At 50.2% G+C, this 25,200-nt stretch overlaps 1 protein-coding gene across 5 annotated transcripts; it reads left to right on the top strand.

The window, feature by feature from the left end:
- The first annotated feature begins 4,572 nt into the window (after positions 1-4,572).
- PAQR6 (progestin and adipoQ receptor family member 6) lies at positions 4,573-24,573 on the top strand. Of its 5 annotated transcripts, none has more exons than XM_053278120.1 (9): positions 4,573-4,961; positions 5,821-5,880; positions 10,590-10,803; positions 11,632-11,759; positions 13,690-13,895; positions 15,270-15,396; positions 16,338-16,434; positions 16,797-16,941; positions 18,596-22,057. In XM_053278120.1, exons 3-9 carry the CDS (start codon positions 10,753-10,755, stop codon positions 18,865-18,867), a joined length of 1,026 nt encoding a protein of 341 aa, XP_053134095.1. In that variant the 5' UTR covers positions 4,573-4,961; positions 5,821-5,880; positions 10,590-10,752; the 3' UTR covers positions 18,868-22,057. The 5 variants fall into 5 exon arrangements, 4 of the variants coding, with proteins under 4 accessions (XP_053134095.1, XP_053134093.1, XP_053134094.1 ...); XM_053278118.1 differs by having other exon boundaries at positions 5,796-5,880; XR_008312237.1 differs by lacking the exons at positions 4,573-4,961; positions 5,821-5,880 and adding exons at positions 8,917-9,208; positions 22,760-24,573 and having other exon boundaries at positions 11,588-11,759; positions 18,596-19,122.
- The last annotated feature ends 627 nt before the right edge of the window (positions 24,574-25,200 follow it).

Here is a 25,200-nt window from a genome sequence, read left to right as displayed (position 1 = left end):
TTGACTTTGGGGTCAGGCCTCTTGCCCTTCCAATCCCCTCTGGGTGGGGTGGAGTGTGTTTCCTCCTTTGGGGCCCATAACTTGGAGTTAAGCTTAGGAACTTTGAGGGGGCTGGGCATCAAAACCCTTACATTCTCCTCTGTCAGCACCCATTCAAATTGCATGCTTGAAATGTCAATGCATCTGATACCTTTGAAACGCCTAACTCCTCCTAGGGATTTAAATCTTGCCAGAAAATCCCGGGGGGACAGTCAGAGGAAAGATGGGAGCAGCGCCAGCATAGAGACCTAAGCTGGGAACAGGAACGTTGAGTGCTTCCTTTTGGCGTGACCCATCAGGAGCAGAGGGACGTCTGAGGTCTGAAATGGATTCTCAGCGAGCATCATTTAGTGCCCCCTTAGCCGTACCCCACCTTGGCAACATTGATTTTCCCCCAGCAGGCAACTTGGCCCTTAGGTTTCCAATCCAGTTCAGAAGGCCAGCATCCAAGGGTCTGCAGAACTCTCAATTTCCACAAAGCCGGATGTTCACTGTATAGTAGGGGTGTGCAAATCGGTTTGGAACTGAACCGGTTCGACTACCCCCGGTTCGGCTCGACCCCAGACTGAACCTCCTCTGCCTGTTCGGGGGGTTCGCAGACCAAATAGTTTACAATTTTTTTAAAAAGTGGTGGTGGTTGTAGTCCAGTGCATTTGGGGCCCCGACTTTGAGAATCACTAGACCAGACTGCCCAAGGAGCACCGACTGGAGGTCATGACGTTCCAGGACCCCCTCGGCTGCACTGTTTCTGCTTGATGGCACACAGGCAACAGTGAACGGCAAAGGGCAAGCAAGGAAAATAACTGCCCTCTGAAGCACTTTCCTGTGACCAGCCAAGTGATGTTTCCTGTGCAGCTACTGAGCTCTTCCCCCGGGGACAGATTCGCACCCAGCAGACCCCAACCGTTCCAGCTAAGCGAGAAGAAAATTGGCTTGACTATCGATCTCTTTATCTTTCTGGGTATTGGGGGTTCTTTCGAACTCCAAGTAAGCCTGCTGGTCTGGGGGCGTCATTGACAGCAGGGACAGACCGACCCGGGGACAGGAAAGAGGGTCGCGTGGGCTTCTCTCTTTCCACATGGAGCATTTGGTTTGGACAGTTGTCGACATGTCCTTCACCTGGGCCAAGCCACCCTTCAGTTCTGACTTCGGTTTGTCACCTGTCTCTTTTGGGGTTTGCACGCTGCCTCTGCGAAGGTAGGAATGTTTGCATAAGACACACACACACCCAACTCCCTGGGTTTGGGGCAATCTGCAACAGGCCTGTAGCTGGGGGCAGGGGGGAGTTGGGTTACCCCACAGGCCCAGTTGCTAAATTCTCTCCCACCCCACCAATTTTTAATGTTTTGCTTTCCTGCTCCTTTGAAAAAACTACTTTTAAAAAATTGTATTGGGAACCTAGGAAGCTGCCTTATACTAGTTCAGTTCAGAGCCTTGGCCCAGCTAGCTCGATTTTCAATAATTTGTAATATTTCAAAAAGACCGTGAGCAAGTAGCCTTTGCCGCCTTATAAGTTCACCATATAAGCATATAAGGCTTGGTGGTTGTCGTTTTTTGCCTGGCTTGATTCGAACCAGCCACCCTCCATAGAACTCCGAACAAGCATTTGCAATTTCACAGCCAGAGCATGGAAGACCTCGAAAGAATACAAAAGTTATCCATTGCATGCCAAGAGAAATGCATCAAGATACATTGCGAAAGTTAGATGTTGCAGTCCAGTTCTCAGCCTTTTCCTTCACGCAGCCACTACATGCCCACAGGAACATCACGTAAGCATTTTAGATATTTTTAACATGACCTGTGGCTGACGGGACTCCACCCTATATCAAGGGTTATTAAAAATGCAGCTGTTTCTAATTTATTATGCTCACAAACAAAGCAAATTACATGGTGAATAATGTATTGCTACCAGATATATAATACAGAAGTGGTACACAAGATTTTATTTTTTACAACATTTTTTCCACCCCATGGACCACAGGTTGGGAACCGCTGCAAGACACTAAACATCAACTATCACAACCAGCAGAAAGCAAAAAATTGGGTTAGTAAGCAATTGGGTTGAAGACTGATCTTCAAGCGATGGGAAGTGGAAGCAGGCCCTTTTCCACTTCTACCCAGTACTCCACCTGACTTGGGTGTACACTCCTGTTCATAAGTGGCTACCATGAATTATGACTGGGGATGATGGGATTTTTAGTTCACTGAGCTTGCCTTGCCCTACAGGAGAATACCTTACAGTGTTCACACAGGTGGTCTCTCATCCAAATTCAAACCAAGGTTGGCCCTGCTTAGCAAAGGGGGCATGTCACAAGATCAGCTCTTCCCGCCCCCCCACCAAGTTTGGGTTCTCAAACTTGAGCCCCCTGATGTTGGACTCCAACTCCCATCATCCTACAATGGCTGGGGATTATGGGAGTTGTAGTCCAGCAAACCAAAACAAGCTCTGCTTTAGTTAATAGGAGTCAGAGTGTGCTCCCTCACAATTATAACCATGCTAAGGAAATGTGGGAATTAGGATGTGCTTCTGAATTCCAGTTGCAGGGCAGCATCAGGAGAGAGGGCACGCTTTCATCTGCTGCTTGTGGGCTTTCGTGAGGCTTCGGGTGGACCACTGTGAGACAAGATCATAAGAACATCAGAAACTGCCATATGCTGAGTCAGACCCTTGGTCCCTCTAGCTCAGCGTTGTCTACCCAGACTGGCAGCAGCTTCTCCAAGGTGGCAGGCAGGAATCTCTCTCAGCCCTATCTTGGAGAAGCCAGGGAGGGAACTTTTAACCTTCTGCATGCAAGCAGGCAGGTGCTCTTCCCAGAGTGGCTCCATCCCTTAAGGGGAATGTCTTCCATTGCTCACACATGTAGTCTCCCATTCAAGTGCAAACCAGAGCAGACCCTGCTTAGCAAAGGGGGCAGTTCATGCTTACGACCACAAGGCCCCTCTCCTCCCATTATGCTGGACGAGATGGGCCTGGAGCCTGATGCAGTAAGTAGGGCTGTTCTTGCAAGATTCTTCTTCAGTAAGAGCCAATGTTTCCAGAAAGGCCTGTTTTCACCCTGGAAAGCGCAGCTTTTACGCTGGAGTCTGGGCCCAACTGCCCTTAAATCACTCCGTAACCTCTGCACTCACTGCGTCTCCCCACTCGACTGACCCAGTTCCTGCAAAAAGGGGCTTTTGTCCGTGTACCTTTTCTTGCCCAACACTTCTCCCCCTCCTCGCCTTTGGGGGGACCGGGCTGTGAATTTTGAGTTTTCCTTCTTTTTGCTCCGGTGGGGTAACTTTCTAATGCACGCGTGTGTGTGACTGTCTGTCTGTCTACATTTTAGTTGCATTGTTTAAGCAGAGTACTTGAGTCTCCTAGTTTTCCTTAAAAAAATAAAATAAAATAAAGCTTCTAGACCTTATTTATCTATCAATTAATCACAATTTTATATCGCCCCAAACGCAGGTTCTTTGGAGGGTTATGTTTGTTTTCTTATGACAGTAAACAAAGCTTAACAACTATGTATCCATCCAATCTTTATTACGGTCATAGACCAGAGTACTTAACAACCATGGGGGAAATATCAAATTTATTTATTTCATTTATGTATCGCCCATCCCAGAACGGTTAGGGACATAGGAAGCTGCCATATACTGAGTCAGACCCTTGGTCTATCTAGCTCAGTCTTGTCTTCACAGACTGGCAGCGGCTTCTCCAAGGTTGCAGGCAGGAGTCTCTCCCAGCCTTATCTGGGAGATGCTGCCAGGGAGGGAATTTGGAACTTTCTGCTCTTCCCAGAGCGGCTCCGTCCCCTAAGGAGAATATCTTACAGTATTCACATGTAGTCTCCCATTCAAATGCAAACCAGGGTAAACTCCACCTAGCAAAGGGGACAGTTCATGCATACTACCAGAAAATCAGCTCTTCTTTCCTCTCCTCTCTCTTGGCAACATGAAATTCATTGCACTGTTCTCCAGTTCCTGCAAAAAGCAAGTGCTTCTATCTGTCTCTCTGTCTATCTAATTTGGAATGGGATGGAATAGATATGGATATGGATTTTTAAAAAATCTCTGATCTTTTGATAGGGTCAAACTAATCCATATATATTGATTAGTCAATTTAAAAAATAATAAATTCTCAGTAAAAACGATCCTAATCAATACAATTCTATTCCAAATCTATTCCATATTTATCTATGGCTGAATGTATATACTACCATGCAAATAACCCCAAAGCAGTTTACAGTACAAATTAAAAGCATTATTTAAACCCTCTTCAGCTTTGCCAAGAGGATTTCAATCACTCACTTTCTATGGTTCTTTAAAAACCAGACTTTCCTCGCTGTTTCTCCCGTGAGCTTGGAAAGGGCCCCAAATGCTGAACTGCTGCCCCATTTTGCTCTGGGCTGCAGAAGATTCTGCTGCTGTGTGACTGGCCTATGCTTTTGGGAGGTGTTCAGAAAGCTGCGCCCTCCTTCCAAAATGTGCCCCCACTTTAATTTTTAATTTTTTAAAAAAAAAAAGCCTTAAGGGACCTGCTGGGGCTTGATCACCCCACTCTCACAGCCCTGCCGGCAGCAGATCTCGTGTTCAGAAGGCATGTTGGGGTTTTGTCTCCGAGGGGGGAGGAATAATGAGTAATTTTGAGTATAAAAGAGCTCTCTTTCTTGCGTTCCTGGCTCCTGCCTGTGGCTTCTGCAGCGAGAGGCCCGTTTCTTCCCCTTCCGCCCATAAACTCCAGCCAACTGGGAGGGTGGCTTGGCTCTCTTCCACCAGAATTGCCAAGGAATGTAGCTTAAGAGAGGAGGGGGGGGGAATTAGTGGGGGGGGGAACACAAACCAACTTCAAGGCGGCGCGATCCCCATGGCTACGGCGAAGGGCTAGCAGCTGATGGGGGGTCCGCGGCCCACCCCTCCATAACCCCTCATCTCCGCAGCAGGTAACTGCCTTCTTTTTCTCGCCTCTTTTCTGTTCTCCACTGCTGGGTGGTGGCTTTCTGTCCTTCCTTCCTTTCCAGCTGTTGAGCTGGTGTTCTTATTTTTTTTTTATTACCCCCCCCCCCCGAACTTTCATGCTCGCTCGTGGAAGTTTTTTGGGATGTGGCCGCCTGGGGCTGGCTGAGTTATGGGTGTCTGCCTGGCAGGGGCGAGGGGGCCTGTGTTTTACCCCCCTCTCCGGCAGCCCCTCGGAGTGAGGGAGATAATGAAGAAAAGAGGGAGGGGCAGAGCTGGGGGGCCCCTCGGAGCTGGGGGGGGGCCGGGTTCCGCTGCCTGGTTCTCACACAGCATCAACCAGGTCTCTTGGGCTCCAACCAGGAAAACAAGACGGTCTCAGGCGGGAGGATTTCGGCATCCGGAACGGAGGGGCAGATGAGGCCGGCTGGAGATCCGCTCTTTGCCACTACGGTTCGGTGTGGAGGAAGCTCCGACTGCCCCCAGCTGTAAAAGAGCCTCAGAGCAGGGGTCCTCAAATGTGGGCCCCCAGAGGCTGCTGGACTACAACGCCCATCATCCGCCGGGGTGGGTGGGGGTGATGGGCGTTGTAGTCCAGCACCGTCTGGGAAGCCAGCTTTGAGAACCATGCAGAGTTCCAAGTTCCCTCCCTGGCAGCATCTCCAAGACGGTGCTGAAAGACAGGCTCCTGCCTGCACCTTTGGAGTAGCCGCTGCCAGCCTGGGTAGACAATACTGAGCTAGACGGACCAAGGGTCTGACTCGGTATATGGCAGCTGCCTGGGTTCCTAACCCCTGCCTTGAGCTTTTTTTTTTTTTTAGTGTCTCCTGAAACCATTTTGCACAGACAGCCTCTCCCAGCGAATCGGCAGAGGTGTGCCCAGAAGCCGCCTTTTCGTGAAGCAAGGTGAGACCATAGCCTTTGGCGGCAGACTATTCGGGTGTCAACTAGGGTTGCCTACATCCCACTGCCCGGATAAGGGACATGAAGCAGGGAGTAGGCTGGAGAGATTGGGAGCCTGCGTGCTGTGTGCGTGTGCGTGTGTGTGTTTAAACACTTTCGACTTAAACTACAGTACATGTTACAACTTTGCTTGCTTCTCCTCTGCTTATTGATCTAACCAGGGTCAGCCAAACTGGAAGTGATGTGATTTTGTTTTGAAGAAAGGGAACATCGGAAGCTGCCATATACTGAGTCAGACCCTTGGTCCATCTAGCTCAGTATTGTCTACCCAGACTGGCAGCGGCTTCTCCAAGGCTGCAGGCAGGAGTCTCTCTTGGCCCTCTCTTGGAGATGCTGCCAGGGAGGGAACTTGGGACGTTTTGCTCTTCCCAGAGCAGCTCCATCCCTTAAAGGGAATATCCTCCAGTGCTCATGCATCATGTCTTCCATCCAAATGCAACCAGGGTGGACCCTGCTTAGCAAAGGGGACCAGTCATGCTTGCGACCACAAGACCAGCTCTCCTCCTTAGCGTGGTTAGCAGCCACTAGAAATAGGTTTCACACACGAGCACAGGAGAGCTGGTCTTGTGGTAGCCAGCATGAATGGTCCCTTTTGCTAAGCAGGGCCCCCTCTGGTTTTCATGTGAAGGGGAGACCACATACGTGAGCACTGTAAGAGATTCCCTCTTAGGGCCGCTCTGGGAAGAGCATGCCGAAGGTGCCAAGTTCCTTCCCTGGCAGCATCTCCAGATAGGGCTGGGAGAGACTCCCGCCTGCAGCCTTGGAGAAGCTGCTGCCAGTCTGGGCTGACAGTACTGAGCTAGATAGACCAATGGTCTGACTCGGATCTCTCTCAGCTCCATCTTAGAGAGGCCAGTGTATGATCAGTCCCCAAGTGTGGCTCTGATGGTGGGTGGGTGGGGCATCTCAAAAACCTGCTTCTCCTCGCCTCAGGAAAGGGCCACCCCTGTCCGGGAAGTAACAAATTTGGGTCTGCCGCTCCCTATTCAGTACGGCGAGCTTAAATGTACACCTGAACGTGGAAACACAGAATCTGCTGTCGAAATCAGAGGCTCTCTCCCTTTCTCTGGGAACATCGGGCATAGGAGGCTGCCATACCGAGTCAGGCCCTTGCTGCCTCTTGCTTAGTACTCCCAACCCTGACCGGCAGCGGCTTCTCCAAGGTTCTCCTCCTGCATGTGACTCGGGGGCTGTATCATGGAGCACGGACCTTCTTCCCTGACCGCAGGCTGCAGTACAGAGTTACGGACCCCACAGCATAAGAAGCCGTCGTGTGTGTGTGGGGGGGGGGGAAGTGGGCCATTTCTGCCTGCAAGCGAAACAGCCCACACCCAGGCGTGCTAAAGCAGGGCACTCCCTCGCAGGGAAGGTGTGCGCGGCTCTAATGAGCTAATGCCCATTAAGTGCTTTTGAATGTGGAAAATCTCGGAGCCCGAAAAGAGCTTTGGCTGCCAGAGAGAGAGAGAGAGAGAGAGAGAGAGAGCCGGCTTTACTGCTAGAGGGGCCGGGATTGCCAAATGCCTTCTGAAATCCTTTCCTGCGGCAGGTCTGGGGAGCGGGTGGGGGGGGCGCAGCTCTGCTTTCTGCTCCAAGGAGCCTTGCGATGGCTATAGGTTCTGGGGCTGGAAGCCCTTTGGGGTCTGGGCTGGAAGTAGCCCTGAGCAGGGACATGGGGGGCAGGGGAGGAGACTCGGATGGATGAGAGTACGGCTTTCCAACCGCGGGCACCCAGATGCTGTTGGACTACAAAGCCCATCACCCCCACCCACAAAAAAAATTGGCACTCGCACTGGATGATGGGGGTTGTAGTCCAGCCTTAGCGGGGGTGGGTGGGCAAGTTTCAGACCCCCTGGGTTACATAAGGCTGATTCTAGGTTTAATATAACAAAATGGTTGGGATTATTCCCTTCTCCCAAAGCCCGTGACTGCACACACAGCCCTGATAAACATGTTTCATGTTTGGTAAATACAAGTATTTGTTTGTTTCTCAAATCTGTCGACCGCCCCAAACTTCTGTCTCTGAGTGGTTTACAATGACATATACAGCAAAAGTATATAATATTACATATTATTTAAAAAGACAGGCTTGAGAACCCCTGTCTTAACTGCTGTGCTGCACAAAGCAAGCACGAATAGTCTCCCTTTGCTAAGCAGGGTCCACCCTGGTTTGCATTTGAATGGGAGACGACCTGTGTGAGCACTGTAAGATATTCCCCTTAGGGGATGGGGCCGCTCTAAGAAGAGCATCTAGGTTCCAAGTTCCCTCCCTGGCAGCATCTCCAAGACAAGGCTGAGAGAGACTCCTGCCTGCAGCCTTGGAGAAGCCGCTGCCAGTCTGGGCAGACAATATTGATCTTGATAGACCAATGGTCTGACTCAGTATATGGCAGCTTTCTAAAGTGCATTTCATCTATGTTCCCCAGCACCAAAAGGGTATTCCCTGGGGTGGAGCCCAATGTGGCCTTCCGATTTCTGTACAGCTAGCAATATTCCTAGAGCCACTGCAACAATGCTTTTATCTGCCAGGAATTCAGCCTTGGGTTGCATTCGCAACAAACCGTTCCAGCGGGTGGCATGTGGAAGCCGCGGTGGGGAGATCTGGAGCTGGAAATTAGTCGCTCTTTGCCAAACTGGAAAGCAAATTCCAAGCCAGGGTGGGCGGGCAGGCAAGAGAGAGATCCCCCACCAAACTGGGGTCTCTTGTTTTGATTTTCCACGCTTGTGGTTCAGGCCTCCCTGCCAGCCTTCCGAGAGGTTTTTCTCTCCCTCTCTGTTGACGACTTACAGTGAAGCGATGGCAAATCAGGAATCTTTTCTTCCGCCCCTCGCTTGGCCTTTGGTTTCGCCCTGACCCCTCCGTGGCCGGCCACATGACAGTGATGGGGAGCAGCTGTCAATGCTGGCCTTGTGCAGGGGAACAAAAGAGAATTCCTCCACAAACTGGAAGGCCCGCCCAAATGAAGAGAGCCGAAAGAAACTCTGGCAAAAGGAATGCAAGGAGTCAATCAGGGAAGCCAAAAGAGAGCTTGAAGAACATTTAGCAAAACGCATCAAGGGGAATAACAAAAACTGACATCAGAAGCAGAAAAACTGCCAGGGTCGCAGTTGGGTCTGATAGATGATGGAGTGAAAGGGATTATTACGGAGGATATGGAGAGGGCAGAGAAGCGAAATGAGTTCCTTGCATCTGTCTTCATGGCGGAGGATACTGAGCGTATACCTGTGCCTGAACCAGGCTTCTCGGGGACAGAGGCTTAAAGAACTGAGTCAGGTAGAGGTGATAAGAGACGCCATTCTAAACTGTCGGAAAAAATTAAAATTAACAAATCGCAAGGGAGGAGATCTGGTCTTGAGGGAGTAAGCATGAATTGTCTCCAGTGCTAAGCAGGGTCTGTGCTGGTTTGCATTTGAATGGGATACGACATGTTTGAGCAAGGAATATGAGAATATATTGATTCTGTAAGATATTCCCCTTCAGAGATGGGGCCGCTCTGCAGAAGGTCCCAAGTTCCCTCCCTGGCAGCATCTCCAGATAGGGGTGAGAGAAGCTCCGGCCTGCAAAGTTGGAGAAGCCACTGCCTGTCTGTGCAGACAATACTGAGCTAGATGGACCCATGGTCTGACTCATTATGTGGCAGCTTCCATTCTAGGACATGTCCTAGTCTCTGGCGGTTACCTATGTTCCTATGTTCTCTGCATGATTCTTGACTTCTTGAAACTGAACCCTCTCCCAATTGCATCTGAGTAAGGGGTGTGGCCATTGGGGTGGGTGTGGCTGTCAGGGCTGTCATGGAGAGCACCTGCACTTCTGAATTTGTGACTACATAGCAACATAGGAAGCTGCCATATACTGAGTCAGACCACTGGTCCATCTAGCTCACTATTGTCAACCCAGACTGGCAACGGCTTCTCCAAGGTTGCAGGCAGGAGTTTCTCTCTCAGCCCTCTCTTGGAGATGCTGCCAAGGAGGGAACTTGGAACCTTTTGCTCTCTTCCCAGAGCGGCTCCATCCCCTGAGGGGACTCTCTTCCAGTGCTCACACATCAAGTCTCCCATTCATCTGCAACCAGGGCAGACCCTGCTTAGCTAAGGGGGCAAGTCATGCTTGCTCCCACAAGGTCAGCTCTCCTCTCAACAGCTGTGTGTTGAAATGTTTCTGCGAATGCTCATTGGCATCAACATACCTGTTTTCTATTCTTACATTCTTGTGAGACCAGTTGCTGTGTGTGCCCACAAGCAGCCATGTGTTAACAATACTGTATGTGTGTGTGTGTGTGTGTGTGTGTGTGTGTGTGTGTGTGTGTTTGTATGTATGTGTGAGTGTAGGGGGATGATGCTTAATTTACAGTGGGGAGCAGAGAGGGGAGTCCAAAGGCCTTTAGGTCCAGGCTCTGAAATTACATAAGTGATGCTCCCCAGATGTAATGCAAAAGGACTCTGAAAATCTTCAAAAGCCAAACGGGCAAAAAGAAAAAAGAAGGAAAAAAGAGGGTCTATCAGAGCATCTGGGGCAACAAACAATTTCTGTTTGTGTGGCCTCGACAGAGTGCTTCCTTTGTGTTGCCTCTTGAATGAATTTTTGTGTCTTCTGTCTGTCTGTCCCTCCCTCCCACCCCCTCTGGTCCCTGCCACCCTTCCCGGTGTCATTTCAGGACACCGATGTTGACCCTCCACCGAGCCACCTGGGGGTCGGGGTTGTGCACCACTGCCCGCCAGCAGGGAAGCGTGACGAAATCGGGTCCTCCCAGACACAGAGTGGCCTTTTGTGTACACACACACACATTTTTAAAGAAACCGCTGCCAGTGTGACTGGAAATGCTCACAATAAAGCTGCCTCAGATCTTCAGGGTCCACCAAGTACCTCGCGTGAGTACACAACCCTCCACCGTCCTTTGCAGAGGCTGGGCTTCTCTTCCTGGTATCTTTATCTTGCGAGTATAGGGTTGTCCTGTTCCGGCTCTCCAAATCTGGGTGCCTCATTGGCATAGTATGTAAATGGGCTTGGAAATATTTCTGGAGCAGAAGAAGGGCTGCACGTTTTGCTCCGTAATTCTGCTTCTTCTACAAGGGTTAGAGCTTAGCTTTTTTGAAATGAAAGCGGAAATCTGGGCCAATCTGAATGGGCTAAGCAATCTGGGATGCTTAAAATCCAGATGAAACCCGGAATTCCGGGGGGCACGGCAACTCTATGCGGGCAGAACATCCTGTTCTTTCTTTCTTTCTTTCTTTCTTTCTTTCTTTCTTTCTTTCTTTCTTTCTTTCTTTCTTTCTTTCTTTCTTCGATTTCTATACCACCCTTCCAAAAATGGCTCAGGGTGGTTTACACAGGGAATTAATAAATAAAAGTAAGATGGATCCCTGTCCCCAAGCTCTAAACAGTGGTGGTGGGCAGAAATTCAACAGTGCCGGATTTAGGCACCAGTTCTGTAAGCCCCGGCTTAGGGACATAGGAAGCTGCCCTATGCTGAGTCAGACCAAATTATTGTGGCCGGGGGGTGATGGGAGTTGTAGTCCTAGGCCCGCTGGAGAGCCCAGGTTGGCTCTTGTAGTTGTTTAAAAATGCCTGGGTGCTTAGGGACATACGTTTTGGGTGGTATACAAATATGCTAAATGAACAAGTAAATAAAATAGGGCCCGGTTGCTTCCGTAGGACGACAGGGCTTGGGGGCCAAAGGTCTCTTCCTGTCTTTGCAGATCTTCTGGGAAGATGGCATCATCTCTGGCTACCGACACCCCAAAAGCTCTGCCTTGGATTGCGTCCTCAGCTCCTTCCAGATGAACAATGAAACGATCAATATTTGGACACATTTCCTCCCTACCTGGTAAATATTTGACTTTCCCCAGCCATAATTCTATGGACAGCTGACGTTCCCCATTTCCAGCTTCCCCGATCTTCCTAGTTTTGCATGTGATGCTGCCTTATATGTGTGTGTGTGTCTGTGAGTGTGCACTTATGTGTGTAGACTTGGTCATGCAAACGGCCCATGCACAAGTGCAGGCTCCAAAAATGGCCACCGTGCACAAACAGGGCCGAAACGGCCCCAAAACGGGCTGAAACGACCCCAAAACGGGCTGAGCTGGCCACTGGAGACTCGGGAAGAGACTGGCGGGGTGTGGGAGCCACCGGAGGACCCCTCACTCTGGGTCTTAGAGGAGAGGAGAGCTGGTCTTGTGGTAGCAAGCATGATGTCCCTTTAGCTAAGCAGGGTCCATCCCGGTTGCATATGAATGGGAGACTAGAAGTGGGAGCACTGGAAGAGATTCCCCTCTTAGGGGATGGAGCCGCTCTGGGAAGAGCAACTAGGTTCCAAGTTCCCTCCCTGGCAGCATCTTCAAGATCGGGCTGAGAGAGACTCCTGCCTGCAACCTTGGAGAAGCCGCTGCCAGTCTGTGTAGACAATACTGAGCTAGGCGGACCAAGGGTCTGACTCAGTATATGGCAGCTTCCTATGTTCCTTGTTCCTATGTTCCCCCCATGGCCACAAAAGCATCCTCTGAGGCCACCGAAACCTTCAGTGATGGTAACTCAAACCCTTTTTTGGACAAAATGTAGTGGAATCTGGCACTCCTGAACTGGGCCCAAACTGTTGCAAATTCAAACCGTGGCCCCAATTCAGGCGGTGGGGGAGGGGGGGACGAATATGCCTGGTCCAGTTCAAATCTGGTTTGGAGTCCAAAGCAAACCAAGCAAACCGGTTTTGTGCACATCCCTAGCTGCCAGGTATTGCATCCGGGACCTTCTTCACAAAAAGCAGATGTTCTTCCTGAGCCGTGGCGCCATTCCTGGAAACACAGGAACAGAGGAAGCTGTGTTCTACTGAGTCAGACCCTTCGTCCATCTAGCTCAGTATTGTCTGCACTGACTGGCAGCAGCTTCTTCTCCAAGGTTGCAGGCAGGAGTCTCTCTTAGCCTTACTTGGAGAAGCTGCCGGGGGTTGAACCCTGGACCTTCTGCATGCAAAGCAGCTGCTCCACCACTGAGCGGTGGTCCCTCCCCGTTGCCCTCTGCTGTCTTCTGTGACAAGCCTGCAGAGGCGGCGCTTCCGTGAGGCAGGGTAAAGCAGCGCCCTTAGGCGGCAGATTATTGGGAGGTTGGCAGGGTGGCAAAATGCTTCCTGGCTTCAGCCCTGGAGCAACACCGAGAGATGAGAAGGCCGGGGAAAAAGACTGGAGGGAGGGGAGAAAGACCAGTTGTCGTCCACCCCCCCCCCCCATTTCCCCCCTAGAAAGGATTCCAAGAAACACGGGGCGAGGAGAGAAGGCTGCAGCAACTTTTCCTTCTCCCTGCTCTGCCCTGCATTTTAAACGCTTGCAAGGGTTGGTGTGGAAGGGGGCTGGCCCTCACTCGCACATGGGAACATAGGAGCATAGGAAGCTGCCACATACTGAGTCAGACCCTTGGTCCATCTAGCTCAGCGTTGTCTACCCAGACTGGCAGCGTCTTCTCCAACGTGGCAGGCAGGAGTCTCTCTCAGCCTTATCTTGGAGCTGCTGCCAGGGAGGGAACTTGGGACCTAGATGCTCTTCCCAGAGCGGCCCCATTATCCCCTAAGTGGTGGGGTGGAATCTCTTGCAGTGCGCACCCATGCCGTCTCCCATTCAAATGCAAACCAAGGAGGGCCCCGCTTCGCCAGGGAGACCATCCCAACCCGCCAGCACAAGACCAGCCCTCCTCCCTTGGGCTGATCGACAGGACGCAGGAAGGCGATGAGACGTGCCGTCTATCCAACCTCCTCCTTTCCCCTTTTGCAGGTATTTCCTCTGGCGTTTCCTGGTGCTGTCCTACAGCCTGGATTTCTGGGGCGACTCCTACAGCTGGCCCTTCCTGGCCTACATGTCCCTGGTCTGCCTCTATCCTTTCACCTCCAGCTGCGCCCACATGTTCAGCACCATGTCCACCCACGCCCGGCACATCTGCTACTTCCTGGATTACGGGGCCCTCAGCCTGTACAGCCTGGGTGAGGCTCAAGCGGAAGCTCGGTCTCCGGGAGGCGAGCTGGTCTTGTGGTCGCAACGCAAGCGTGAATGGCCCCCTTTGCTAAGCAGGGCCTGCCTTGGTTTGCATTTGAATGGGAGACGACATGTGTGAGCACTGTGAGAGATTCTCCTTCGGGGATGGAGCCGCTCTGGGAAGAGCAGAAGGTTCCCAGTTCCCTCCCTGGCAGCAGCTCCAAGAGAGGGCTGAGAAAGACTCCGGCCTGCAGCCTCAGAGACACCGCTGCCAGTCTGGGTAGACAGTACTGAGCTAGATGGACCAAGGGTCTGACTCTGTATATGGCAGCTGCCTATGTTCCTATGGCTTGAGAGGGTGGCTTTTGGAAACAAAAATAACCATAGCAGGAAAAGAGCAAGCAAAATTGCACAGCAGAAAGGGAGGAGAGCTGGGCTTGTGGTAGCAAGCGTGAATGGTCTCCTTTGCTAAGCAGGGTCTGCCCTGGTTTGCATTTGAATGGGCGACTGCATGTGTGAGCACTGTAAGATATTCCCCTCAGGGGATGGGGCCGCTCTGGGAAGAGCATCTAGGTTCCAAATTCTCTCCCTGGCAGCACCTCCAAGTTAGGGCTAGGAGAGACTCCTGCCTGCAACCTTGGATAAGCTGCTGCCAGTCTGTGTAGGCAATCCTGAGCTAAATGGACCAATGGTCTGACTCTGTATATATTGTGGCTGGGAATGATGGGAGTTGTAGTTCACCAGCAGCTGGGGGGGCTGCGTTTGCCCACCCCTGTCGTAGGGCCTCAGCAAGCCATAATCCTGTGCTGCACAGAAGAGGAACATAAGAACATAGGAAGATGCCATATACTGAGTCAGACCCTTGGTCCATCTAGCTCAGTGTTGTCTGCACATACTGGCAGCGGCTTCTCCAAGGCTGCAAACAGGAGTTTCTCCCAGCCCTATCTGGGCAGAGCTCACGGTTTGCATGCATGAAGCCCATCTCTAGGTCAGGCTGGGATAGACTCCTGTCTGAAATCCCAGAATGCTGCTGCCAATCAGTGCAGGCAATGTTGAGATCGATGGACCAGCGACCTGACCCAAGCTGGCAGCAGCATCCACCCCCCAGCCACAGCCAAACTCTCCCCCTGTCCTGCCAGGTTCTCTTCTTTGCACCCACCAGGTATCCCTAGACTCAGCCCCACTGTGACCAGTTCTCACCCGCTGATCTGCCACTGCCCCTTAGCTGCTGGGCTCTGCCTCTTGAATCCAAGGGTCTGACCCTCAGGAAAGCTGACAACCTTGGCAGGAGAGGAGTATCACATCCCCTGCATTGGGCAGGCCTGCTATAGAGTAACGTGTGGCATCCGTGCTTGTAACAGCCTGTGTTTGTCTGTGTGTAGGGTGCGCTTTCACCTATGGGGCCTACGCCATGCCTGACTGCTGGGTGAACGGCCCTTTGCACCGCTACTTCGTCCCCACGGCTGCCTTTAATTCTTTTATCTGCACCAGCCTCTCCTGTTACTCCCGGTACGTAAGACTTCCTCACAGTAGCCTTCCTTGCAGAAATGTGGCACACATTTCCAGGCGGCGCTACCCAGGTTTCCCTCCCCCCCCTTGCTTCCACACAATCTCTTTTCCATCCAGGTTTTTCTCCTACCTTGCTTCCACACTATCACTCCCACCCAGGTTTCCGTCCTACCTTGCTTCCACACTATCACTCCCACCCAGCTTTCCCTCCTACCTTGCTTCCACCCAGGTTTTTCTCCTACCTTGCTTCCACACTCTCACTCTCACACAAGTTTCCCTCCTACCTTGCTTCCACACTATCACTCCCACCCATCTTTCCCTCCCACCTTGCTTCCACCCTATCACTCCCACCCAGCTTTCCCTCCTACCTTGCTTCCACCCTATCACTCCCACCCAGCTTTCCCTCCTACCTTGCTTTTACCCTATCACTCCCACCCAGGTTTCTCTCCTACCTTGCTTCCACCCTATCACTCCCACCCAGCTTTCCCTCCTACCTTGCTTCCACCCTATCACTCCCACCCAGCTTTCCCTCCTACCTTGCTTCCACACTATCACTCCCACCCAGCTTTCCCTCCTACCTTGCTTCCACCCTATCACTCCCACCCAGGTTTCCCTCCTACCTTGCTTCCACCCAGGTTTTGCTCCTACCTTGCTTCTATACTCTCACTCCCACCCATCTTTCCCTCCCACCTTGCTTCCACACTATCCCTCCCACCCGGGTTTTTCTCATACCTTGCTTCCCCCCACCCCTTTGGAACAGAACACCCTTGAATAATGGGGTTCTCCTGTATTGTAAGTGTCCAGATTTGGAAGGTTTAAAATAATTCAAATATCCATGATCTTATTCTGACAGGGAGCGCTTTCCAAAGTCCCAGCGCTGCCATAAAGAAGGCCCCCAAATTACAAGAATTACAAATTTCCTTCTCTTTCTTCCTCTTTAGCTTCCTGGAACTGGAGTGTCCCCGCGTGAGCAAGATCCTGAGGACTGTGGCTTTCATGTACCCCTTCCTCTTTGACAACATACCGCTGTTCTACAGGGTAGGCTCATGGTGGCAGCAACATACCTAGTTTGTGTGGAGGAATCTCAGGTCTGTACGAGCCGTTGGACAGTGGAATGGTCTGCCTCATGAAGTGCTGGGCTCTCCTTGGATGGAGATTTTGAAACAGAATCTGGGCAGCTGTCGGTCAGGGACGCTACTGCAGCTTCCTTCACTGAGCAGGAGGGGTGGACTAGAAGACCTTCAGGGTACCCTTCTAGGAGAAGCCACTGCCAGTCTGGGTAGACAATACTGAGCTAGAAGGACCAGTGGTCTGACTCAGTATACAGCAGCTTCCTGTGTTCCTGTGTTCCTCCCATTGGGGGCTCATGCATCTTCCCTGTATCCTTCTTTGCCTTTCAGCTCCTGTTCTGCTTCGGCGACGGCTGTGCCTGGAACGACTCCATTGCTGGTTACTTCTACCACCTCTTCTTCGCCGCCCTCACCGGCTTCCTTTTTGCGTCCCACCTGCCAGAACGCCTGGCCCCTGGCCGTTTTGATTTCATTGGTAAGAGGAATGTGGCCCCATCCCCTGAGGGGAAATTCCTTACTGTACCCACACATGTAGTCTCCCGTTCAAATGCAAACCAAGATAGACCCTGCTTAGCAAAGGGGACAGAGGAACAAAGGAAGCTGCCATATACTGAGTCAGACTATTGGCCTATCTAGCTTAGTATTGTCTACCCAGACTGGCAGCGGCTTCTCCAAGGTTGCAGGCAGGAGTCTCTCTCAGCCCTATCTTGGAGATGCTGCCAGGGAGGGAACTTGGAGCCTAGATGCTCTTCCCAGAGCGGCTCCATCCCTTAAAGGGAATATCTTCCAGTGCTCACTCATCAAGTCTCCCATTCAAATGCAACCAGGGCAGACCCTGCTTAGCAAAGGGGACAAGTCATGCTTGCTACCACAAGACCAGCTCTCCTCCTCGGCCTCAGTGAGGTCCATCACTTCTGGGTCGCACTGCCAGTGGTTGGACGGTATATGGCCATTCTTTCAGGGTTCCCAACCTGTGGCCAAGTTCCCAACAATGGGCACAGTCTCCACGCCTCCTACTTGGTGGAAGCACCTCTTGGCAGTAGTCCCAGCTGTGAATCCAGAGGTGTCATCCCAGTTCGGATTCTCCTGGCAAAGGTCTCCACCCAATTTGCATACCTTGAGTGGTCAATATTAGACCTTCCATCTTTATTTACACAGGCAAATAACAGAGAGGGCTGAGAGAGACTCATGCCTGCAACCTTGGAGAAGTCGCTGCCCGTGTGGTGTAGTGGTTAGAGTGCTGGACTAGGACCGGGGAGACCCGAGTTCAAATCCCCCTTCAGCCATGAGACTTGCTGGGTGACTCTGGGCCAGTCGCTTCTCTCTCAGCCTAACCTACTTCACAGGGTTGTTGTGAAAGTATGTAGTACAACGCTCTGGGCTCCTTGGAGGAAGAGTGGGATATAAATGTAATAATAATAATAATAATAATAATAATAATAAATAATGTCTGTACTGAGCTAATGGACCTGAGGTTTGACTCAGTAGAAGGCAGCTTCCTATGTTCCGATTCACCGGCTCTGGGAAGTAGCATCAGTTTCTTGTCCAAAGGAGGGATTGGAACTCTGCCATCCCACGTCCCAGATTGATGATGATGATGATGATGATGATGATGATGATGATAATAATAATAATAATTCAATTTCTATACCGCCCTTCCAAAAATGGCTCAGGGCGGTTTACACAGAGAAATAACAAACAAATAAATAAGATGGCTCCCTGTCACCAGAGGGCTCACAATCTAAAAAGAAACACAAGATAGACACCAGCAACAGTCACTGGAGGGGTGCTGTGCTGGGGATGGATAGGGCCAGTTACTCTCCCCCTGCTAAATAAAGAGAATCACCACGGTAAAAGGTGCCTCTTTGCCCAGTTAGCAGGGGTGCTCTCTCATTGGTTAATCATCTCCTCAAGTATCACCTACATCCTTCCATGCAGAATGACCCAGATTCCCGCCCTGGCCTCTCCAGAATAGGGCTGAGAGAGACTCCGGCCTCGGAGAAGCCGCTGCCAGTCTGGGTAGTCAGTACTGCGCCGGATGGCCCCAGGGCCTGACTCCGTATGTGGCAGCTTGCTAGGTCCCTCGGTTCCGAACCTTTCTTTCCCCCCTCTCTCTCTCCCTGCCACAGGCCACAGCCACCAGCTGTTCCACATCTGCGCTGTGGTGGGCACCCACTTCCAGCTGGAAGCGGTCTTGTGGGACTTGCGCTCTCGCCGGGCCTGGCTGAGCGCTCATGCGCCCGTGGCCATCTTCACGCACACGTTTGCCACCCTGGGCGCCGCCCTGCTGGGGAACCTGGCCCTCCTGGCCACGTTCACGGCCGCCCTCCTCCGCTCCGCCGGCGGCGTCTCCATCCTGCAGAGCAACGTCCCCGAAGCGGAGCCGCCCAAGGAGAAGTGACCGTCAGCGAGGACGTCTGTGACGTTGGGCACCGAAGAGAGGGGCGAAGCTTCCTTCTCCCCTGGGTTTGGGGGAGTTGGTTTGCTCACCTAGCGGCACCTGTTACCTCAAGTACTGTGTGTGTCTGGAGAAACCGAGGACCCTTGTGAGCGGGTATCCCGGTGTGATCTCCCAGACGGGGGACCATCGCTCAGTGGAAGAGGCTCTGCTTGGCTTGCAGAAGGTCCCGGGTTCAAGCCCTGGCAGCATCTGCAGGTAGGCCTGGGAAAGAGCTCTGCCTCCCACACCTTGGAGAGCGGCTGCCAGTCAGTGTAGATGCTACTGAGTGAAACGGACCAAGGTCCTGACTCGTTAGAGTGCCGCTTCGTCTGCACCTAGCGTTCCCTTGAATCTGAGCACCTTTAACTTGGGTTGGGGGCTAGTCTGATCACGGGGAGAGGGAGCTTGGAGGAGAAATGGGGGCGCTCCCAAGAACTCCGTCCCCTTTTGTCCTGGTGTGCAGCTGACACCCGACCCCCTCAATCCGAAGGGAAAGGGGAGCTCACTAGGACCGCCGGAGCTAGTTCTCTCCATGGTCCGGCATTCCCCACTGAGTTGCAGAAATGCAGAACTGCCTTTCCGCTTCCCCACCTGCTCTGCCTTCAGGGGTTAAATTCTCCGTGGGGATCGAGTCTAGCTGAACGACCACACAGTCAGTGGTGGAAGTGGGACACTCCGCAGATGCTCAGAAGCACTCTTCTATCTTATGACTTCTCTTGCGGGGCCGAGCTGTGACGTTAGAAATAGAAACCGCAGCAGATTGCTGCACTGAGCAGCGGGGTGGACTAGATGACCTCCGGGGGTGCCCAACTCTAAAATCCTAAGAAAGGTGTTTGGGGCCTGGCTTGAATCAAGCCAATTGCCCGTCTCCTTCTGGGGCTGTGGAAGGAAGCCCGGAGGCCAGGTTCCCATCCACGCCTTTCCCAGAAGGTCCAGAAGGAGAAATCTATTCTCCCCCTAAATTGGCAAAAACTCAGCACTGGTTCTGCTCTGAGCCTTCTCCAGTGCTCATTGAAAAGTCCTCACCCCCCTCGGACATTTGCCCCACATCTTCTTGTGGGGTAATGAAATGTCATGCCGCTCGTCAACATTCCACACCTTTCCGAGGAAAAGGACGAGTATTTATTGTGAGGGGATGGCAGATATCCCAGATACACACGGAAGTGTTCCATACTGAAATGGATCACTTCACACACACACACCCTGAGTCAATACTTGGTGGAAGCACCGTTGGCAGCGATCCCAGCTGCGAGTCTCTTGGCGAAGGCCAACGGCTGCTCCCATCTCGAAAATTCCACAAAAGATGTCCCTGGCTTGAATCAAGCCAATTGCCCGTCTCCTTCTGGGGCTGTGGAAGGAACCCCCAAGGCCTGGTTGACATCCAGGCCTTTTCCAGAAGGATCAGAAGGAGAAATCTAATCTCCCCCTTAATTTGGCAAAAGCGCGGCACTAGGGAAACTCGAAACACCCCATTGTCCCCCTTGGGTAGCAACTAGGGACCCCAATGTGGACTGGGTGGTTGGGCATGATGGGTGCTACCTACCACCCAACCCACGAAAGAAATGGGCAAGCAGGTGATTTCAAACACACTTTTAAGAAGCGAGGAGATCGCAAGCCAAATGGAAGGCAAAGCAACCCGGAAGAGAAAAACAGGCCTCCAAGATGGCCCTCGAAACGTCGAAATGTTTCGAATTGAAACGGGGTTGAATTGCTCCAAACAGGCCCTTTATTTCAAGGGCATTTTGTTTCAAACTCGTAAGACCCGAAACGGCTCGTTTCGAGTAGAAATGTTTCGTTGGACCGTTTTGCACGTCCCTACTTGCCACCGCAGGACATGCTCTCCTCCCCGTTTGGTCCCTTCCAAACTCTGCTTCTCATCCCTAGAGATGTCAAGTGTTGTATGAGGGCAGTCCAGAGAACCCCCGAGCTGCAACTCTGACCATGTAACCAAGGCTGACTCGTAGGGAGCCACAAAAAAATCCCAGGAGACGGTTTCCGGAAGATTCCACAAAAGAAAGTCCAAAGGATGTAGTGATACAGAGAGAGTGGTTGATGCTATTTGGGGCGACCTTCATGATGAGGTCGGAAGTGAGGAGAAGTGAAAAGGGAACCGGTATAACATGGTGGCCCACCTGTGTCTTCCACACAAAACATTCACTGGCAGAGTAGGAGATGTGCCGAGCCTGCCTGGGAGACCTGGACACCAATGTTCCCTCTAACAGGGCTTCCCAGATGTTGTTCACTACAACTCCCAGCATCCCCAACTGCAATGGCCTTTGGCTGGGGATTGTGGGAGTTGTAGTCAAGTGGGAGTTGTAGTCAACAACATCTGGGAATTCCTGTTAGAGGAAACACTCTGGACACACTCCCCATTGTTGGCTGCTGTGTGCTTGCGGGGAGAACGACCGTGTGCGAGGCAGCAGGGTAGGACAGCTTTTCCTAATAAAAAATAACAAATAGTAATTAATGATTAATAAATGATAATTTATAATAATAAATAGTACTGTTTGTACCTGAATTAAAGATCATGCTTCCCCCAGGTTCTTTGATGTTAGAAATTGGGGAGTTGACTTAAATTTAAGGGTTGGTAATAATAACAACAACATTGAAAAAGTTGCAGAAAATGAAGATGTAGAAATATTATGGGACTTGCGACTACAAACAGACAAACATCTGCCACACAATACACCAGATATAACTGTAGTCGAGAAGAAAGAAAAACAAGTCAAAATAATCGACATAGCAATACCAGGGGACAGCAGAATAGAAGAAAAAGAAATAGAAAAAAAAATAACAAAATATAAAGATCTTCAAATCAAAAGTAAAAGGTTGTGGCAGAAGAATACCAAAATAATCCCAGTAGTAATTGGTGCCCTAGCTGCCATTCCAAAACACCTTGAAGAGCGCCTCAGTACCATAGGGGTCAGGGAAATTACCATCAGTCAATTACAAAAAGCAACTTTACTGGGAACAGCTTACATTTTGCAACGATATTTATAATAACATCAGCAACAATATTGACAATACAATTCAGCCATCCCAGGTCCTTGGGAAGGACTTGATGTCTGGATCAAACAAACCAGTCAATAACATCTGTCTGACTGTTTGAATAAAGAATAATAAATATGATAATAAATAATAAATAACTTAATTTGTTGGCTGCCCTGTAACAATAGTTCTCTCGTACAATGCTGGGCATGGAACCTGGGTAGGATGCACTCACCCTACTCAGCTGTTGCCTTGCACATGATCTTTCTCCCTGCCCCCTACCTTAATGTTCCTAAGCACAGAACCAAAAATTGGAAGCACTCCCGTCCCGGCTGGGCATTTCTCCTAACATGCCAGCAGTTGTGCACAGAAGCCAATAGATCAGACAAACATGGCCTTCCAGCTGTTGTTGGACTGCAACCCCCATCATCCCCAGCCATTGCAGCTGGGGATGATGGGAGTTGTAGTTCCACAACAGCTGGAGGGCCACGCTTGCTCACCTCTGCTCCGGAACCAGCGTGGTTGAGAGGTTGATTCGTTCTTTTGAGATGTGCAAAAAGTTTTAAAGGGTTTCCTGTCGAGAGGCTTTTTTTTGGTTTTAGAAGGATCTGTTGTTGAAGCAAAGCCTTGTGGGATCCAAAATGAAAAGGGAGTTTCTTCCCCCTCTGCTGTCTTGAACCTGGGACTCTGGACCCAGATCTGAGCAACATTTGCAAATAGAACTGGAGTGATTATGATGGAAGGGGCTGTCGTTTTTAGATGGACCTGGGTTGAGAACCTGTGGAGATTTTCTGCCGTGGTGAGTGGACAAGGCTGCCAATTCTCCACTGGGTTCTTATGTTCTTATTTGGTGTTTGACAATAAGGGCCAAGTTGTCGAGTTGGGAATGTCGGCTGATTGGATGTGTGAGGCCGGCAGCAAAGCGAATATGCAATCCTCTATGAACGGGGGAACCTCAGCAGCAGGTGAGAAATCCCTATAATTCTTCCACAATGATCGTCGAGTTCCCTTGTGGTGCGGTAGTGAGACAACCCTAACTTGTTCTTCCCTTGAAAAAATTAACAGTGCCAGAGATGTGCTCACAGACAGGGGCGTCCTTACGGGGTGGCCCATGTGCTCCCAATGGGGGTTAGACGAGAACACCTACAAGGTCCCTTTCCAACGATTTGAGGGCAAAAGAAAACTCCAAAAGGAGGCCGTGAGAAGGTGCTTCGTGTGTTTTCGTGTATTCAAAAAATGCATGCCAACTTTAAACAAACAAGCATTCAAGCTGACGTAAATCACCTAAACCCTTCTCTAGAATTATGCTTAACCTATAAAACCAACCAGTGCCAAAACGTTGATGGAAAAATGGGACCCTGTGACCAGCTTGGACTAAACTAGGGTTGCATGGCTTTGGCCGGCCAGCTGTTGTAGGACTACAACTCCCATCATCCCCAGCCACAGCGGCAGGTGATGGGAGTCATAGTCCGTTTGCAGGGGCGGGGTAAAGTTCTACAGCCCTGGATTTAAACTATCGGACACTTAATGTTACCCTTCTGCACAACAGTTTAAAATCTTCTGGCCTTCCTTTAGAAAGTACTTTGACAGACGTGCATGAGAAATATTAAAGGAGGGGGCAATATCAAACCTCCGAAAAAGAAGGGTTGTTCTTTCTGTCTCTTATCACATCCCTGCCACCCCCAGCCTCTTCATTTGGTTTTACTTATACATTTATATCCCGCTCTTCCTCCAAGGAGACCAGAGCAATGGACATGGTCATATTTATCCTCACAACAACCCTGTGAGGTAGGTTGGACTCAGAGTTGCCCAGTGAGTTTCATGACTGAACGAGGATTTGAACTCGGGTCTCCCCAGACCTAGTTCAACTCCGCACTGTCTCTTTCATACTTTCTTCCCTTTAAAAGGCAACACACACCACCTAACATGCATTATGCTTTACATAAAAGTTTTAAGCGTAAAATGCTATTGCCGCTTTTGTGAGTATCTTTGCAGATTCCTCTACTGTCTTCATATTAACTTTGAAAACAGAACGACATTCTTGGTGGGCAGGAGGTGGGGCAGGAAACTGACGGTATACAGAGATTCTGTCGCAATGAATATGGCACACCAATTCTCCCCCCTCCAAAAAAAGCATTTTAATTGCTTATGTGAGCAATCATTAAGGTTTTATAACTGAACTAACAGCTTCCGGGAGTATCACTGGTTTTCTTGGAAGCGCTCTTGTGCTTGAGATGCCTGTGAAGGCAGAAGTCCAACAGATTAAGCCAGCCACCATTACATTGAGATATACTACACACACACACACACACACACACACACACACACACACACTGGGATTGAGAAAGGTCCAGAATCTCAGATGTCCTTCTCTTTTATGCCTTCGACTTGGTCCTTTAATGTGCGTTAGTGCTATCTCCTGATTTATAGCGCTATAAATTTGCATTTGAGAAAATCCTGAAATGCACCAGAAACAAGAAATATCAAAATTCTGTATCCTTCCCCCCTATCCAAATGACACTTTTTAAAATTGAAAAGTTGTATAATGTTCTGCTGCCTTAACTGATTGATGCTGCTTTTGTATGTTTGTTAAAAAAAATAATACCTGTCTTTGAAATAAAACAGCTTTAATTCAAAACTGGAAAGAAAACAACAACAAAAATCAAAACGATTCTCCTCTTTCCTTCTTGGTGAAAGTGTTCTAACTTTTAGGAAGGAGTAAAAATTGGTGGGGTGGGATTTCAGCGGAATTCTTGAAAAATTCTGGTCAAGCTGATTTCTTTTTCTTTTTTAAAAAAACAAGCCTTGTGTTCACACAGAACTCTTGGTCTTCATTAAAAAAACAACATTTAAAAACGGAAGTGTGTGTAGCTAGTCATCCTCAACAGGTAAGGACAGTCACGTTTCTGTAGAGGAAATCATTGTTCAACAGGAGTGGTGGTGAAGCTGCTGTCTTAGTGGGGACATATATTATTAAATTAGAACAATCAAAAAAATTTAAATAGTGCTTTTCAACAACAGCAAAGCAGTCTAACACAAAAACACAGACTCACTGGGCGGGATGCTGTCCTTGACTGAACAGGGACAGCAGCGCCTCTCCTCTGGCTAAAGATCAGAGGACCTCTGTCTCAAATAATTATTTAATTTATTTCTGTATTTATTTATTTAGCATATTTTTATACCGCCCCAAACTCAAGTTCTCTGGGCGGCTTACCAGAAAATAAAAACAACCAATACAAAGATCAAAACATTTCAACGATTAAAATTTAAAAAGTTAAAGCTATTAAAACACAATTGAAACCGTAT

The sequence above is a fragment of the Hemicordylus capensis genome, chromosome 14, assembly GCF_027244095.1.
Source record: "Hemicordylus capensis ecotype Gifberg chromosome 14, rHemCap1.1.pri, whole genome shotgun sequence".
Classification (NCBI taxonomy): Eukaryota; Metazoa; Chordata; class Lepidosauria; order Squamata; family Cordylidae; genus Hemicordylus; species Hemicordylus capensis.
This window is presented reverse-complemented; position numbering and strand designations above follow the sequence as displayed.